Raw genomic sequence first — 17,903 nt, 5'->3', positions numbered from 1 at the left:
TCTGTTTCAACAACTGGCAATTCAGTTTCACTCTAACTTCATTGTGAGCATGAAGCAGCAAAGGTAGTTTGTGTTTTACAATTTAGAAATTTTGTGCACTAAGAATTTTTAATAAACCTCTCAGAAATTGTGTTGTCCTTGTGCTACCACTCAAGCTTAGCACAAATCTTTAAGAAAACTGTTGTGACATATACGCCAAAAATATATACCATACATAAATGAAAAAAAAAAAAGCCACCATGGAAACAGTAATCTTACGAATTAAGAAATGGAGATAGTTCACCATCTTCTGATATAAGGGCTTTGGATTGAGATTTTACCCTCCTTGGTAGAGATGTCATCTGAAACAGAGTGGAGAAGAAAGAAACAGAACATTTGTTTAAAGTTACAGTTTCTTATTCAGCCCTTTAACTCACTTCCAAGTGCGTCCTCATAATGTCTTCACCAATCTCAAAAATTTCCTCCAGAGAAAGTTTAGATTTCTTAGTATCCAAGAATGTAGGCCACAGCAGCAGACATTCAACAATCTTTTCAATTTAGCCCACAGACAAACCAGCACTAAAGACTCCAATTATTTTTGTACTCAGTTGGAGGTAACTATTCCAGCTGCATGTAAAGCTATCCTAGCAGAAGGAATACTGGTTCCCAGACATATTACTGTGTGTCAGTTGCGTACTGTGCCAGTTTTTTCTCCATCAGTCTTCTAAGAAATACAGAAAATAAAATTAAAATCCAACAATGTGAGCTAGCATATGTTTTTGATGTGAACAGTATTGCAAGATTTTCCATTTAGATCTAGAATTTCATCTTTGAAGACCAGTTGTTGCTTGTATGCATATTAAAATCAATGATTCTGAAAGAGCTGTTTGTTTTCCTTGTAAAGCAAATCCAGAATTTACTTAAGTGACAGTTGTCAGTACCATAGTAGAAGAATGACTATTGGAGGCCCACATCAAATTGCACTAGCTATAAGCTTATACTTGCAAAATAAAAGCCTGGAGCAAATGCCATGGTCAGTAACAGGTCAGCTCTCCTGTACTGCTTCATTGACTGCAATCCTATCAGGTGAACAGTCAGAACACGCCTATCACAGAAAAACAGATCTCCACAGAATATACACAAAAAAAAAAGTTACCTTATTACCTTACTAGCTTCTCGGGTGACTGTTCTTCACCTGGTTTTGAGACACCTGCAACTTCACCCAGACACTTTGTTTCTCAGTTGTCCTTTGCTCTTTACAGCTGAATGGTCATCATCATAGTCCTGAGTTAGTTATAGATTTATTCTTGTTGCCTCAGAGGCATGAAAATAATGTTTCCATTTTATATTGTACTTCACTCTGTGAATGGGAGAATCAAAAAACATTATTCATATTTGCAACACCAAGATTTCCACAATTAGGTAGCACCTGAGTCAGACAGATCTCTGATCTCTTTCGCAGGCACTGGGACACCTTTTAAATGGTCAAATTTCACAGTTCTTTCCATTTCCAAACTAGGTATTCAGCTTAAATATCATTATCGGTCATACTTCTTTAGCTAGTCCAACCAGTATTTTTTAGTATTCCAGGTAATTTTGGAAGCCAGTAATCAGTTTTCAAACAGTCTAATCAGCTTTTTCATAATTATCCCTTCACCACAGGAAAGAAAAAGGCAAAAGCCAACAAATCTGTTCACTCACCTAAGGTCAGCATTCCCCTTAGATAACACCACTCTCTAGACTTCCCTACCAGTTTTGGTCACTGAGCACACTACTGTGGTAGTTCTCGGGCTTACCCAAAAGCCCCATTAAAATGAAAGCATCATCTGGAGAGTCTGAAGAGTATTTCCCTCTCACCTCAAATGGCCGAGAGCTGGGTCTCAAAACGTCTCAACTTTTGTACTGGCAACTTTTGTAAGCAAGGCCAGAGCAAAAGTAAAGCTTACTCTATGAATTTAATTCTACCTCCTGCTGTTCGACATTGGTGACTGATTTAACTCTTTCTATGAGCACAATAGGAAATGAGCTCCTTGTTTTACAAAGCCATTTTCCACAAACATATTAACATCTTCTCCTGCATTCTTAAATCTGACTCCACTCGTCTTCATCCAATGCACTAAATGAAGCAGAATTACCACGCAGCAAATATAGAAAAGGCACAGGAAAGCATGAAATAGAATAGAAAGTGATAAGTTCTATGGAAAAGTTTGATGCTGTTTTTTTTTTCCCTTTTGATTTCTTGGATTTTCTGCTTAAAAATAATTAGACCATCTTATTTGTGTTTGCTGCAGTCCTTAACAAAGATGGAGAAGTATCGAATACACGTGGCAGATCCAGGCGATCAGCTCAGCACAGAACCTGTCCTGTGCCCCACTCATCAATAATGCGATGTCAGCTCTTAAATGCACGTAGCAAGATGGGACTGGCCTCAGCTAGATTAATAATATAATTAAAGTTGAAGCATTGATTATCCACTAGATTTTCCTGAGAAGAGCAGTAACGTGCTCCTGAAGGTGTTGGTACATGCACTCAAAGTTAATTTGGACTAAGGTAAGAGATCAATATAAAGCACACTTATTTCCAAATAACTCTCTGTGAACAGACAAGCCATGGTCAGAAGCTGAAATGAGCCAAAATGAATCCTACAACTCCGAATAAAAGCCAAGAGCATCTGCAAGACGATTATCAAACATGGGGCATCACAAAGTAAAAATAAAAATAATCTGGATATTTCACTGCGAGGTGAGGTCCAGTCACAACCACCTCCCCTTCTAATAAAAATGTGTCCTGAACTAACTGTAGTCAGAACAGGAATCTTGCAGTTGCTACCTATATTCTTTTTGTATACAAAAAATCCTTTTTTGATTCAAGTCCACAAACACACTTCTGATTTGATTCCAATTGCCAGACAGCTGTCTGCTAAATTTTCCTCCTGAGCTGCCTGCACTAGGGTGTGCTAACACCTACAGTTAATGACTAAGAAAAACAGTTCTTCTGTGATTCACTGCAGGGGGAGGCAGGGAAGAGGATGAAAAAGCAACAAGTCTAAATGCCACTGGTGATGATGAACAAATATTACAAAATTTTTATTTTTTAACTTAAAAGACAATCCCTGAAGTGAGGCAGGAAGACGCAAGAAAGAGGCAAGCACAGATACGCTTCACGAGGGGCGTCTAAAATGCTCATTGCACTGACTACACAACAAAGCTACGACAGGCTACTGCCTGCTCTGTGCTCCGCTTCTACTTGGATACAATTCCCTGTGTTTCATGAAGGAGACTTGTCAAGAGAAGCAAAAAGAGGCTCCTGCCTCCAATGCTGAGTGAGCTCGGAAAGGCGTTATTCATCCCACAGCATACTGGGATCAAACCAGGGTGAAGCTGGCCACTCATATTTTTCAGATGGACTGCCCTCAGTGGCAAAAATTCCTTTACCACTTCCTTCTCCGTAGCCTCCAGGTAACCATGCTCCCAGCCAAGTGTAGGCAAGGCCTGGTTTCTACCCCAAGAAAATAAACTACAGCTTACACAGAACTGTGCCCCTTTCCCAAAATCCAGAAAACTCCACAGCTGTAGAAGAGCCAACTACAAGGCTGACTGCTTCTTGAAAAATGGAGAGTACTGAATTTATACCAGAGAGAAGTCTGAACGAACCTTTTTTTATCCCCACCTGTGTCTCTGTTCAGTGTTGCTGTACCTTATGGCAAGTGGTTGCAGTGCCTGGATTACTGGTGTCCCCTGCACTTAGCACCTGAAGAACCTAAACACGCAGCATGCAGTGATGTGCACAACTATCTAACCACCCTGTGTAGGATTTCACTGGCTTGCCATTCGGTGTGTTCAACTCCTACAGCTCTGTTCTAGAAGCTCTCCTAGCAGCCAAAGCCAGTTAACGTCCAAGTGCTGTTTGCTAGTACATTGTTTTTTCTTATTGTATGTATTTGCCAGAAATTCTGTGGTAATTAAAAAGGCTGTTCCTTGAGAAAACAAGATCTTAACAGTCATCTTGCCAACAGTATTTTCACTTCTACAATAGGCAACAGGAGTTAGGAGCTAGAAACTTCTGCCTTGCACAAGCAGCTCTCAACTCATTTCATTTCAGATCCGTCCACATATAATAATCTGCATCTGTGCAATAGGCTGAAACCTTAACACAGAACCTTTTGCCTTCTTCAGGGGAATCAAAACTCTTCGGCTCATCCGCCTCACAAGTGACAGAAGGCAGCATGAAACTTCCCTGCTAGAAACATCCAAATTCTCTCTGCTTTACACACTCGATAATCACTAGAGGCTTTCTTCTCCACAAAAGAAAAACAAAAACATATCAGGACATTCTTCAAAAGTACTCCCCACATAAAAAAAGAAAGAAGACTTTGCAGAATTATTACGCTGTCTGGTGAGGAAGGCTTGAATCTATTTAAATAATTGCTATTGTAGGTAAATATATTTCCCAGGTCTACTCTCCAAGCAGTTTTGTTACCAATTCTCTTGCTCCCAACACTTTTATTCTCTCCATCCAATGCAAACTCCACAATGCATCTGAACTATCCCAGCGGCTGTACACTTCTCCCTGGCTGACAACTACTCATTAAAATATGGTGAGTGTAGTTGGATGTTGGGCCACACCAGGACCAAAGAGAAGTGATGGCGTGGCTCTTGTTACACTTCACTGAATCTTAATACCAGTTTGCACAAAACATACAGCAAGGAAGTAATCATTCTGCTGTTCTCTCTTCACACATCTGAGTTCTAGGCAGTGTGTGGAGTGTAAGAAGATTAGGACTTTAAGGGCCTTATTACGTTAAGGAGCAATCCAAGTTTCATTTAGAGACTTTAGAAGGATGATATTCTCTTCATCCTCTCTATTCATGCAAAGATACAACCTATTAAAAGTAAATTTCATAAGCAACTACTTTGGCATAAGCAACTACTTGCAGAAGCAGTTTTTAAAGTCCTGAAAACAAATGTAATTAAAAGAAAAATAAACATATACAAACGAACAAAAACTCTTTTAACCCCACCACCCTCCAAGAACTCCAACACAACCCACAACTACCACAAGGTTACGTAACTCAATGACTAGACCAAAAATTTTCAAAATTAGAAACTGCTCCACTGATCCAAACAGACTGTGTAATCTTCTACAGTGCACACTAGGAAAAAATAATAACAGTTTAAAGTTATAGAAAATATTATGCCTCTACAATATGATCAAGCAAACGTCATTCTGGTAAGTTTAAATCTCACAACCTTACTACATTAAGTCACATAAATCCTCATAAAGAAAAAAGAGAAACATAGATCTGAAGATCAACAAAGGCAGCTGCACCTTACAACTCACACGAAGAGTTTTCTCTACCCGAAGGCACAATATTAAAAAAAATAAAACAACAACAAAAAAAAACTAACCACCAAAACACACACATACTTGCAATTTTATTTCATTTCAGTAACTGCAAAAAATCCTCTAGCAGAAAATGACACAGAAACTTCTAAAGCTCTTTTTCCCATTAACTCCAAGTAACGTGTTCCTTCCAGAAAGGAAATCTGTCTATGTAGGAAGCTCCTCAATCACTGCTCTGCAGCCTCTGCTTTTGTAAGAAAATAGCAAGGATAATAAAATTTTGCATTTTAGCTTTTCCTAATATCACACAGTCCTAGCCAACCAACAGTTTATTATAACATCAAGCATCTGGGGCAGGACATAAAAAGCACTACGGTTCCCACATGACAAGCGGATTTCAGACCATTATTAGCAACAGCAGAATGGCCCACTCTAAAAACTATATGTAGGCTTTTAACAGTTTGATTTTGCTTGTCATTTTAAGACACTTCCAGTGCATGCCAGAACTAAGACAAAATCAAAGTGTGAGCATCCTGTCAAGCAGCATAGAGGAGAAAATGCTACACAGACCAATGGCAGGAACTTGTACTGAAATTACTGCTCCGTAAGATTTTTGTCATCTGTAACAACTACTTTGTACTTGAAAAATATAAAACCAACTTACTTGCGGCTAAAAACTTGGCGAACTCCCAGACACTTTTGCTGGGAAAAGCTAATGCACTAGATGTCCAACTTTCTTTTCTTACACAACTGCCAGTCAGGACTACCTGAGAAAGAAGTCAGATACCAATCAGGGGACTCCAGTGCTAACTGGAAAGTTACAGCCAGAAACAAAGGGGCAGGCACGTAGGGTGCGTACGTACAAGCAGAACGGCCCCAGCACTCATCATCAAGGAAAAGGTAGTGCAGAATCACTGAATCATTTAGGTTGGAAAAGACCTCTAGGATCACGTAGCGCGACCTCTGAAGCACCACCACCACTGCAGCATGCCAAGGCCGCACCCTGAGGGCACTCCTTGCTGCCCAGACGTGGTCCTACATCCGATGGCCGGGCTGGACGGAAGGCGCCACCTGCGCTGCCAGAGGGGCTGTGCACTGCAAGGGACAGGGCAGCGCTCTCCGTGTACTTCTCTTCCATGTGCTTATCTCGGACCACCAATGGAAACAGATGGTGTTACCGCAAGGGCAAGGGGCTTCTGAGCCAGCACGGCTGCCGGATGACGTGTGGCCAGTTTCCTACGGCCCAGCAAACCAGCCACAACGCTCCTACTGGGTCTGATTTAACGAGTTTCTTTCTGAGGGACAACGAAGACCTCCCCTGCATGGTAACAGCCACAGCACGTTTGGCCATGAAGGTGACGCTCATTTTGGGATCCTGGGCGGCACGTGGGGAGCTGAGATAGCATGGCTTGCTGCCGCGATGCGCTGCAGCCACACCACGGCTGCCGGGCCCGGAGCGGGACCGAGCCGCGGGCACCCGCTGCGCGTCCCCTGGGCCTGCCGGCGCCCTGCTGTCCCCGCAGACCCCGGCAGCACCGCCCGGGGCCGCGGCAGCAGCCACCTCCCGCTTACCCGCGGGGCTCGGGTCCTCCAGAAAACACCCCCCGTTTCCACCCGGGAGAGCGGAACAAAAGGAAGCCCCCCGCCCCGAAGGGCGCCGGGGCCCCCTCCCCTCCGCCAAGCAGCCCTGCCCTGCCCCTCTCACCCGCGCACGGCGAGGGCCGGGAGACGCCCCCAGGCTTCGCCCCCCTGCCGCCGAGTTTGAACGGGCCGCCAGGTCAACCCCGGCCGTGCCGAGCCGAGCCGCCCCGCCGCGGGGAGGAGCAGGAAGCGGCGGCCTCGCCGCGCTGCAGGAAGCGGGCACGGAGCGGGGCGGAGCGGCCCCGGCCCCCGCCCTCAGCCCCGCTCCGCCCCGCTCAGCCCCGGGCTCCTCCGGCCGCCCGGGTGGCGGTGCCCGCCCAGCCCCTGCCTGCCCCAAGGGGTCCCCCGCGGCCGGCGAGGCCCCCGCCGCCGCCAGGTGGCGCTGGGCGCCGCGGGGCCCGGGCGCTAAGGGGGTGGCGGGGCTGGCTGCTGTGGCGGCGCGGGGCCGGGGTGGGGAGAGCGGGTGGAAATGCTTCTCTGGGTTTTGTATCAGCGGCAGCCGGCGTGTGACATAGAATCACAGAATCATTAGGTTGGAAGAGCCCTCCAAGGTTATCTGGTCCAACCATCCCCCTACCACCAATGTCACCCACTAAACGATGTCCCTAAGCACCACGTCCAACCTTGCCTTGAACACTCCCAGGGACGGTGACTCCACCACTTCCCTGGGCAACCCCTTCCGATGCCTGACTGCTCTTTCTGAGAAGAAATGTCTCCTCATTTCCAACCTGAACCTCCCCTGGCACAACTTGAGGCCATTCCCTCTAGTCCTATCACTAGTTACCTGTGCAAAGAGGCCGACCCCCAGCTCCCCACACCTTCCTTTCAGGTAGTTATAGAGAGCAATGAGGTCTCCCCTGAGCCTCCTCTTCTTCAGATTAAACAACCCCAGTTCCCTCAGCCGCTCCTCACAGGACTTGTGTCCCAGGCCCTTCACCAGCTTCATTGCCCTTCTCTGGACACGCTCCAGGGCCTCAATGTCTTTCTTGTACTGAGGGGCCCAAAACTGAACACAGTACTTGAGGTGCGGCCTCACCAGAGCTGAGAACAGGGGGACGATCACCTCCCTGGTCCTGCTGGCTACATTATTTCCTGATGTAAGCCAGGATGCCATTGTCCTTCTTGGCCACCTGGGCACACTGCAGGGGCAAGGGCTGGTGCTGTGGAGCCAGTGGGCCAGCACCTGCTGCAATATGAAAGGTGCCCTGGCCTTTCATCTAAGCTAATGACAGAGTGGAGACGCAAAAATGTCTAAGTTCAGTTCCTGGCTGACAGGAGTTTGGAAGCTATTGGAAACGTTTCCACTGATGTTGGTAGGCTTTGGATCAGAACCTCAGTGATACGATGCATCTTTTCTGTTTCTCTGAGGTGAGGTTAGTTATTTTTCGCAGGGGTATTGGGAAGCAGAAAGCATATTTGTGTGACACTGAGATACCATGTCAAGGGCAAGCACAGAAGACATAGAAATAAATACATGCTCTTTCTCACAGCCCACTGGAAAGATAAAAAACATGTGGATCCAAGTATAAATTGGACGTTTGTGTTCCTTTACCTCATGCAGACTAGAACCTGCATTATTTCCCCTTATAACTACACTGCAAACATTTGCACTCTAGTGCTGAAAATAGTCAGTGTCAGTATTCTGTAATTAAGTTTCAGATTAAGTTATGCTTCCTAGTGATCTCCATATTTATTCCTTTTACATCTATATCTCCTACATGAACTTTCAGCAGCATGCTTGTGAAGTCTGTCTCTTACGTAAAGGTTAATGGGTGCTGGTTGTCTGGAGTCCTCGCTATAAGAGTGGAGCAAGCAGGCTGTTAAAACGAAACTGCCTTTCATGCTTCCATTACCGTAAAAGGTCTTCTGCTTTGTATCATAAATATTTGTAACTTGTGGTCATAACTACCAGCTAGCTGTCCTCAAGTCTTGGAATGGTAACATCTTAAATATAACTAAGGTGTAATAAACTTAAATAATTCATAATTTTTCATCTTGACTTTATAATAAATGTGTGTTTAACGGTCTGGAATTACTTTAAACACAGTAATGTTCAATGCAGCCTCTGTCTTTCCATGAAATTTACCTGACCTCTATAGCTTTCAGGGGACCAGAGAGAGAATTGTGCACATACATGTCTTTATGCATGGGGTTATATCTGTGATGCCAGATCTTCAGCTGATATAAACTGTCATAGCTCTGTTGGTTTAAATAGGGCCTATGATTTACACAAGTTGAGGATCTGACTCATAGACCTCAGTAGGACTGTTCACATGTTTAAAGGTAATCAAGTATATATGTGTTTGCAGGCTCAGAACTGATTCAATTGAAATTTTTGTCCTAGTAAGTGCTGTACAAAGAGTAGTTTAGTCTCATATTAGGGAAATATCCATTGCTAAGGCTAAACTCTTGTAACCTAGCCAGCTAATGTCATACATATGAAATCATGTTAGATATTCAGACAGTTATTCAGCTCAAATATCTTTATTTATAATAGGTAAATTTCTGTTTTTGTTTGTTTGTTTGTTTGTTTGTTTTGTGTTTCAGATCAGATGCTACTCTCATACCAATCTGGAAACAACCTTCAAATATAAGAACCCAGCACACTATGCAAATAGGGACAAAAGACTGTGATTATAAATAGGTTTGAAATCATATTTAAATACTTGGTCTGATTATATTTGATAACATTTTCAGTGAAACTTTGTGCATTATATAAAAATACTGCTGGTGTCATCTGACTCCTTTGATGCACTGCATTAAAATTCCTGTGTCTGAGTAAATATCATGGAGTCAACTTTATTTCTCTTCTGTTAAGAGTTTGGAATTAGGTCACCATTCTTGTAAGGAAGAGCTAAGTCTGTACTGCTGATTTTAGGGAAATTACCTGTATAAAAATGTTTGGATTTTTTCTCATGCTCACCTACAGTGACACTGTTCCTTATCTATAATCAGTAATTTTACTATCTGTTCTGGTACATGTATTCTATACTGTCAGATTTTTGTAGATTCGTTTATAGTGACCCCTGCTGCAAAAGATTAAGACTGACATTTCTCTAAACCTCTAAAAAGGCATTTACCCAATTATTTCAGAGTTCACTTCAAAAGAACTTAGCAGTTGTATATTCAAATTAAGTATATAAAATTTGAGACTCCCTAATTTGAATTATTTTGAATAAAATTAATCATATGAGGCTTTTTTTCTTCTCATAAATGCGCAGGATTTACTTTCAAATGCAATGCAATATAGTTACTAAGTGAAACAGCTTTGCATGTCGCAGATGTAATGCCTGTTCTTTGTGTTATTGTTTTTTGATAAGGGTTAGACTTGACACCAGTAAATCATTGTCTGAACTGCTGTATGTTAATGTTTTTAGAGTTCCACTGAGAAAAGCACATACTTATGTTTATTCAGGACAGCGAAATAGTAAAAAAAAAAAAAAAAAAAAAAAAAAAAAAGCAGATTAAAGCATATAACCAAGTTCAAGCATTGATTAGTCCTCTGGTTTCATAAGGACTTAAGTGTCAGTCTGTTCCAGTATTGCCCCATATAGAATGCTTTCTCAAGATTGGGCTCAAAAATTCTTCACTAGGAGGTAAGGGTATGTGGTCATTTACCAGCAAAGATCCATCTGTGCTCTGCGCTGGCCAGAAGCCATACAGCCACTGCTGGTGCATCAATTAACCTGAACTAGTAGAGCCTGCTAATGAAGAGCTTGTGAGCTGTAGCTTTATGCTGTTATGGCCTCCTAGATGTCTGGATGGTGGACAAAATACATTTATACTTGCTTGCAAAAGACGCTGTGGGTATATCCACAGTAAAATCCTTCATCTGTGTATTAGTGTAAATGTTATTTTACAAACATATATGCCTCGTGTTGTTTTTTTAAGTTGTGTTTAAAGAATATTAATTAGGCTTCAAAGCCAAACAAAAAAGCACACTTAGAGCTACTTTGTTCTAAACTTTGCTACATTGTCCAAATATTTTCCAGTGAAGGTAGGCATCCCATTGAAAAATATGAAAATAATGTAGTGAAATAACCACAGGGAGACAAAATTAAAATCTTAGGAGCAATATGAATTGTATACCTTTCCCACACACTGGGTCCTTTGTTTTCCAGTCTCAGGAGCATTTTCATATGGCTGAATGCAATTTCTTGAGCCTGACAGAAAGGTAATAGCTAAACTGTGTGCACTTGTCTCATATCTTATATTACCAATGGGGCTTGAATCCAGTATCTTTTCCACAGTAGCTGTAGTTCAATATAAAACCAGTGAAATTTGTCATTTTAGTGTAGGAATGATGGATTGTGGGTCCTAACAGTGTTCAGTGGGAAGAAACCCAGCATAGCTGCATTTCTTTCTCTTTTTCTGGGAACTGTAAAAATCGTGCCACCTGAAGTTTTAGGAGGGCAGGTGAACCAGTAGGATTATGCACTGGGCCTTACTCTCTCCTTGACAACTGGAGGAAATCCAGTCCTTCACACGGTTCCCAAAAATCAGCCACTGGGGGCAGATGCTGGATTACTTACGGTATGAGAGTGCAACCTGGTTCTTGGCTAGGCTGCAGAAATATGCTGAGGGTTGTATGATCTGTTCTCAGGCTTCATAAAGAATGTCATCCATACTTCTGTTTCGTACCTCAGCACTTTGGCAGCTCCTGAGTTAGCTTCTCTCGCAGCCATTACTGCTGCTTTGGTGATGATGTGAGCTGAACCATGAGATGTTCGTGTGTTTTGTTATCATCTTGGCAGACTGACAAAAATTTCCTTAGGAGTACAACTGGGAGAAGAGAATTGGTCATTTTTAACAATCTGTTTCTTACCAAAAGGTAGCAGAATGTCATGATATAGAAGTGTCTGCACACAGGGAAGGCCAGACAGACATGAGAATTCTGCCTGTGCCCTTAGCTTGTCAGACACAGGAAGGCCCCAGTCCAAAAGTGAGATAAGTGCATGAACCTCAGCTAATAAGCACTGCTGAGAAGCAGGGTATGTTAGTTTGGGCATGGTGCCACATTAACATGACTCTACATCTTCCAGACAGAAGCTAGCTTATGTCTGGGAAACTCAGAGCATGAGCAGAGCTTTCTTGCATCTGTCTGCACCTGTTTGTGTAGCCTTGCAGAAGGAAAAAGCAGTAATTTCCCAATTAATTAGCAAAGGCCTCTTGCAAGCAATGCAGACATAAAAGCATCTGCCCAAAATATGCTCTTCTTCAAAACCTCCTCAATTTCTCTTTGTCTTCAAGGCCTAGAAGAACATGGTGTGGAGTAATTGAGCCCACTGTCCACCTTGCCAATATACTCTCAAAATGCTTTTGTAATCCCCAACTGTTTTTGTTTTCTTCTGTTCCTTCCTGTCTTATATTTGTATTGAAATGTCTCTGGGAGATAGACCATCTGACTGCCTGTACAAAAATATAGTGTGATGGTATACTCATCTGTGACTGACTCCTAAACACTATCGTGTGTCTAGTAGTGATATGGGTGATCTGTATTAAGTAGCTGTTAGATTAGGGACTGGTAATGTCTATCAGCAAAAGCCGGGATCTGTCAGGAAATAATTTTCACTGTATTCATATTTTGTACTTGCGAGCCAGACAAGGCGCTGCTAGCTTTATTTGGCATGTGTTAGTGTGTGCTTGTAAATGAAAGCTCCATGTTAGTGTTACCTTCACCACTACTGTAAACTTATTTCTTTAGTTGGATAGTTAGACCTTGACTTTAGCCTATGCCTTGCCTATCCAGGATACTAACATATTATACTAACATACAACCCCCACCGATGCAAAATGTTGTGGTGGCTTTACCCTGCTGGACAGCTGAACTCCACCACAGCCGCTCTCTCATTCCCTCTCTTCACAGGAAAAGGGGGAGAAAATACAATGGAAAGGGCTCAAGGGACCAGGAGATCACTCACCAATTATCATCACAGGCAAAACAGACACAGCATAGGAAGATTAATATAATTTATTGCCTTTCACTAGCAGACTAGGCCAGTGAAAACTAAAAGCAAAGTAAAAACACCTTCCCCCCATCCACCCTCTTCCACCTCCTCCCACTGAGCAGCTCAGGGGAACGGAGAATGGGGGTTGTGTTCAGTCTATAGCACTTCATCTCTGCCACTCCTTCAGGGTCACTCTCTGCCCCTGCTCCACGTGGGGTCCCTCCCACGGGATGCTGTCCTTCCCGAACTGAGCCTGCGGGGGCTGCCCGGGGGCTGCCCCCCAACACGGCTCCATACCACGGGGTCCATCCGTCAGGAGCAAATTGCTCCAGCACGGGTCCCCCACGGGCGGCAGCTCCCCCCAGCCCCCCTGCTCCTGCGTGGGCTCCTCTCCACGGGCTGCAGCTCCGGCCTGGGGCCTGCTCCTGCGGGGGCTCTCCATGGGCTGCAGCCTCCTCCAGGCCACATCCACCTACTCCACCGGGGGCTCCTCCATGGGCTGCAGCGTGGAGATCTGCTCCGTGTGGGACCCATGGGCTGCAGGGGGACAGCCTGCTCCACCAGGGGCCTCTCCACAGGCTGCAGGGGAACTGCTGCTGCGTGCCTGGAGCACCTCCTGCCCTCCTGCTGCACTCACCTTGGGGTCTGCAGGGCTGGTTCTCACTCCTCTCTCCCAGCTGCTGGTGTGCAGCAGTTTGTTTGTTTGTTTGTTTGTTTTTCCTTTTCTTAAATCTGCTCTCACAGAGGCGCAAACAACATCACTCACTGGCCCGGCTCTGGCCAGTGGCGGGTCCCTTTGGAGCCATCTGAAACTGGTCCTTATCTAACATAGAGCAACTTCTGGAATCTTCTCACAGAGGCCACCCCTGCAGGCCCTGCTACCAAACCCTTGTCATGTAAACCCAATATAAATATGAATGCCTCCCAGTCTTGTATGTATTTATCATGTTGCCATCTCAAAATGGGGGTCCTCCGTGCTCAGATCCTAAGTACCACTTTGAAGAAGACACTGTGACCAGCTTCCTTAGTACAACTCCAGATACACCGAATCTACAGGCCATTGCTATGTAGTTGCTCTCTACGTGTTTCCAACAGCTCTAATTTATGTGTGGATGAGGCCAAATGCATCGTCCATATGATATGGAGTCCTTGTGCACATGTGCAGCCAGTCAGAAATACCAAACTGGCTGCATATGAGCAGAAATACCTATTGTCAGAGTGTGTTTGAAAAGCTTCTGAATTGTTTCGGAAAGCACTGGTATTTCTCCTCACAACCTCATTTCCCTGTTTTGGAGCATGCAGGCACAGGCAAAGGCAAAATAAGTGATTTGTGCAAAGGTACAGAACCATATCTTGCATCTTCAAAACCCATTGGTATTCCATACATGATCTGTTAACTGTACAGCTGCACTGAGTAAGATAGTGTGGCTCTTCTGCTGATTGATCCTGGCAACTGTTTTGCAGAATTACTCCCGAAGCTCCATTACATGGTAATATATCGAGACTATATATCTAAGGGAATAGAAAAAAGAAGTCTTTGAAGGAAGGTAAGGGATATGAAAGGATGTTTAGACTGAAGTATAGGCTGTTGTCCCAGGGTTACCACACACATCTAATTCAAAGGAGACAGTCTCTTCAGAATCAGAAGTAAACAATGGCTTAGTGATTGCTAGAGGGCAATTCTACTTCTGTAGAAGTCAGTTCTGATTTCAGTAAATAAACATGCTTAAGATTATAGTAAACGTCTTCTTTTTTTTTAACTAAAGTACTTCCCTCAAAGTCAGTCCACTGAAATAGCAAAACCCATTATTCCTGTAATATTACCATATAAAAGCCTTTATCCTGTTTATTTTACCCTATGCATTTTTCTATATGTGTTTGCCTATAAGTTCTCTGTACATGGGACTAGGAAGTTTCAGAGACAAATCAGAGTCTCAGTTTCCTTTGTTGACTCTGTAGAAGCACCCAGGCCGGGACCTTCAACAGCCACAAGGCCATGTGTCTCATTATGGTCAGAATAAATCCATCTCTTCTGAAAACAGGAGATGTTGCCAAGTAGAGTGGCCTCAAAATGTGTGCATTATTCCCATCTGTTCGAACAGCAGTTAAGTGCTTACAAATTGATCAGATGCTTTCAGCAAGATATGAAAAGGGCTTTGGTCTAGGGAACATTAATCTGAATCTGAGATTCAATTTCCTCTTCTACTACACATGCCCTATGTGACCTCGAAGATTTGTTTTTTCTGTGCATCAGTTCCTCATCAGTAAAATGGGTTACCAATAATGTTTTCCAAAGGGGTGTATGAAAGTAAATAATGACTATGAGATGCTCAGATATTAGCACAGAAGAGTCTTAGATTTTAGTAAGTGCAGATTTTACAGGAAAACTCCTGTCAGAAAATTTTGAGCAGTTCCAGCACATAGACAGTAACAGTAACTGTTTGCTATGTTTGCTTCTTGCCTGTTACTTATTGGCAGAATAGTTTACACAGACATACTTAAACAGTTCTTATGAAGCAATCTGTGGATAATTTTGAAATGAGAATGTTTGTATGTAGTCAAAATGTGTTCTTAGTAATACATATCATGAAACAAGTGATCATTTAGAGAACTTTATTTCTCAGTTATCATTTCCCCTCCTTGCCCATCTTCAAAAGCAAGCTGGTGTTTTAAAATTCTAAAGATTTTAAAAGGGTCTTATACATGTGTCCAAGTCCACATAACTGTAAAGATCAAAATAAAAGTTACTTAAGGCCTTTATCACATGCCTGAAATTCCACTGTCTTCAGCAGAGATGTGGCTGGAGATTGATTAGCCTGCTTCTACGGCTGAACTGAGAAGGATGCAACTCTTTGCTGAAGGGAAGGCAGAAGACATGCACACACACACACACACACATATATATTTTTTCCTTTAGATCCAGCAGTTCTGGAATGGATGACTGCAGCCAACAGCTACCATTAGAAGACCATGTTAGAACATGGCATGTCTTTCCCTTTGTGAAGTCAGAGCTTGCTTTCTGATTGTGGTTGTAACACATATACATCTTTTTACTAGTATGGCAGCCTTCATTTTTGTTAAAAATACTTCAAAAGTGGTTTTATTGGAAATACTAGTGACCGTTCTTTCAAATCATTGCAGTCCATCTTGCAGACTCAGTCACAAAATCTGTTCAGTTTGAAATTTGTACAGGATTTTGTCACCAGGCCAAAACTTTGGAGGTAACATAAACATATTTAATGCCTCATCCGTGCTAAATCTAAAGCAATGATATTAGGTTCAAGAAACAGCAACCCAGCAACAATTTTTGTTTGATAGGAACAACAGGCCTAGAAGATGGGCAGATTTGTTACTTGCATTTGTCTTTTTTATCCTGCACCACAGCAGATCATTCATTCTCTGACAAAAAGTTCCAAGGATTCCAGTGAATGGATAATGTTGACACATAAAACTTGGTTGCTATTTTTGCAAAGTAACTATTACAGTAACTAACTATATATAGACAGAAGTAATTGCTTCTGTAAATAAAATACCAGTGAATACATTACAAGATTAAAGAGAAACTTTGAGCTTCCATCACATCTATTTGCTGACTCCCACTCATATACACACTATGACTTTGCAGTCATAGTTCTGCATTGCCATGAGACTTAATTTAGGATGTGCTTGGCATATAATACTTCCTCACATTCCTAAATGAAGTGTTCTTCCATTAGCTGCCCAGTTCTCATTTCAGCTGGCCACTTCACCTTTCATTGGTGAAGAAATTTACAGTCATTTCACCGAATAAATGGCAATAGAAGTATTTGTTATTATTACTTTAGAGTTAAGATTTATAAATGCATAACAACAGATTTGGATGTATTATTTAGACAATATCATTCTGAAACTCCCACTCTTTAAAAAGTCTCTTTAAAATGGCAATAATAAGTAGTGAAAGTGAGGTAAATTTCTAGCAGATAAGATTAGAAGTGATGTATCTTAATACATGCATGATCAATCTTTGAGAGGGAAGGTGTTATGAAATAGCTTGAAGACCATGCTGCTAGTAGGAAGAGGCACTAGTTAAATATCTCTGAAAGTAGCTTTACCAGTGATCTCTTCCTTTCAGTGGAGAAGAATCATTGCCCACAAAGAGTGAAGGGTTAGTTTGCTAATTCTGCCAAAACCAGAAAGCCTACTCATCCTTTATACCTTTTACTCATAGGGATTTAATAAGCTCATGTGAGAAATGCAGAGCACCTACAGAAGAGTTTGAAAGACCTTGTTTTTTTTTTGTTTGTTTTGTTTTTCTTTTCTAATGTGTGATTATTGAGACGAAGCCTTGTTTGCATATGGACCCTTCAGAAAGGACACAAGTCTATTCCTATGAAATACCTTTTGCTGATTCAGTCCTTATACTATTAATGTTGTTACTATTAATGTTATCATAGCAACTGGGAGCTGCTGTGATGGAGCAGGATCCTATCAAGCTGTGTGCCAAACAGCAGAAAAAAAGCAGATGACTACTGGCACATTTGCAAGTGTCACAGTAAAGGAGGTTTTTGGGTTCTGAAGCACAGTGGGTAGTTGGGCAGGTTTCTCCTAAGCATAAGGGCAGTGTAAGAAAATCACTATGGTACTTGAATCGGAATGTAAGAAAGAAGCTTTGCCCGCTTGTAAAAGACAGTGATCAGAGAAGGGTGTTGACTTCTTGTTAGGAAGGAGAGATAGTGAGGCAGAGTTGGGATGGGCTGTGTAGGAACCTGAAGGTGTGAAAATCAACAATATGAGTTTACACAAACAGGAATAAATGAGAGCAAAAAGTATTTGCTATAGGCAACAGACTACACAAACCTTTACAACATTATGAATGAGCAGGAGTGGTGCAGGAATACATCTGTCACAACCCAGAAAGCAGGGTGTTGCTTAATTGTATCTTGGACAAGCTGACTGAAGATTTTACTGCTGAAAAAATTAGCAAGAGAAACTCTGAGGATAATTCAGAGTAGA

At 42.6% G+C, this 17,903-nt stretch overlaps 1 protein-coding gene across 10 annotated transcripts in view; it reads right to left on the bottom strand.

Annotated features, from left to right (window-relative positions):
• SRBD1 (S1 RNA binding domain 1) overlaps positions 1-7,239 on the bottom strand; it is a 127,677-nt gene extending 120,438 nt beyond the window's left edge. For 3 of the 10 annotated variants that reach the window (XM_035559716.2, XM_035559752.2, XM_035559776.2), the window contains exons 1-4: positions 7,028-7,185; positions 5,987-6,089; positions 1,144-1,339; positions 259-341 (exon numbers count right to left, since the gene is read on the bottom strand). In XM_035559716.2, coding sequence (XP_035415609.1) covers positions 259-341 — 83 coding nt within the window. In that variant the 5' untranslated portion in view covers positions 1,144-1,339; positions 5,987-6,089; positions 7,028-7,185. Of the gene's footprint in view, positions 1-258; positions 342-1,135; positions 1,340-5,986; positions 6,090-7,027 lie in introns of all 10 variants that reach the window. The other 7 variants (XM_035559734.1, XM_035559758.2, XM_035559726.2 and 4 more) reach the window with 4 other exon arrangements.
• Positions 7,240-17,903: the final 10,664 nt, after the last annotated feature.

This window comes from Cygnus atratus, chromosome 3 (genome assembly GCF_013377495.2).
Source record: "Cygnus atratus isolate AKBS03 ecotype Queensland, Australia chromosome 3, CAtr_DNAZoo_HiC_assembly, whole genome shotgun sequence".
NCBI lineage: Eukaryota > Metazoa > Chordata > Aves > Anseriformes > Anatidae > Cygnus > Cygnus atratus.
The sequence above is the reverse complement of the archived record's forward strand: the minus strand, read 5'-3'. Positions and strand labels throughout refer to the sequence as shown.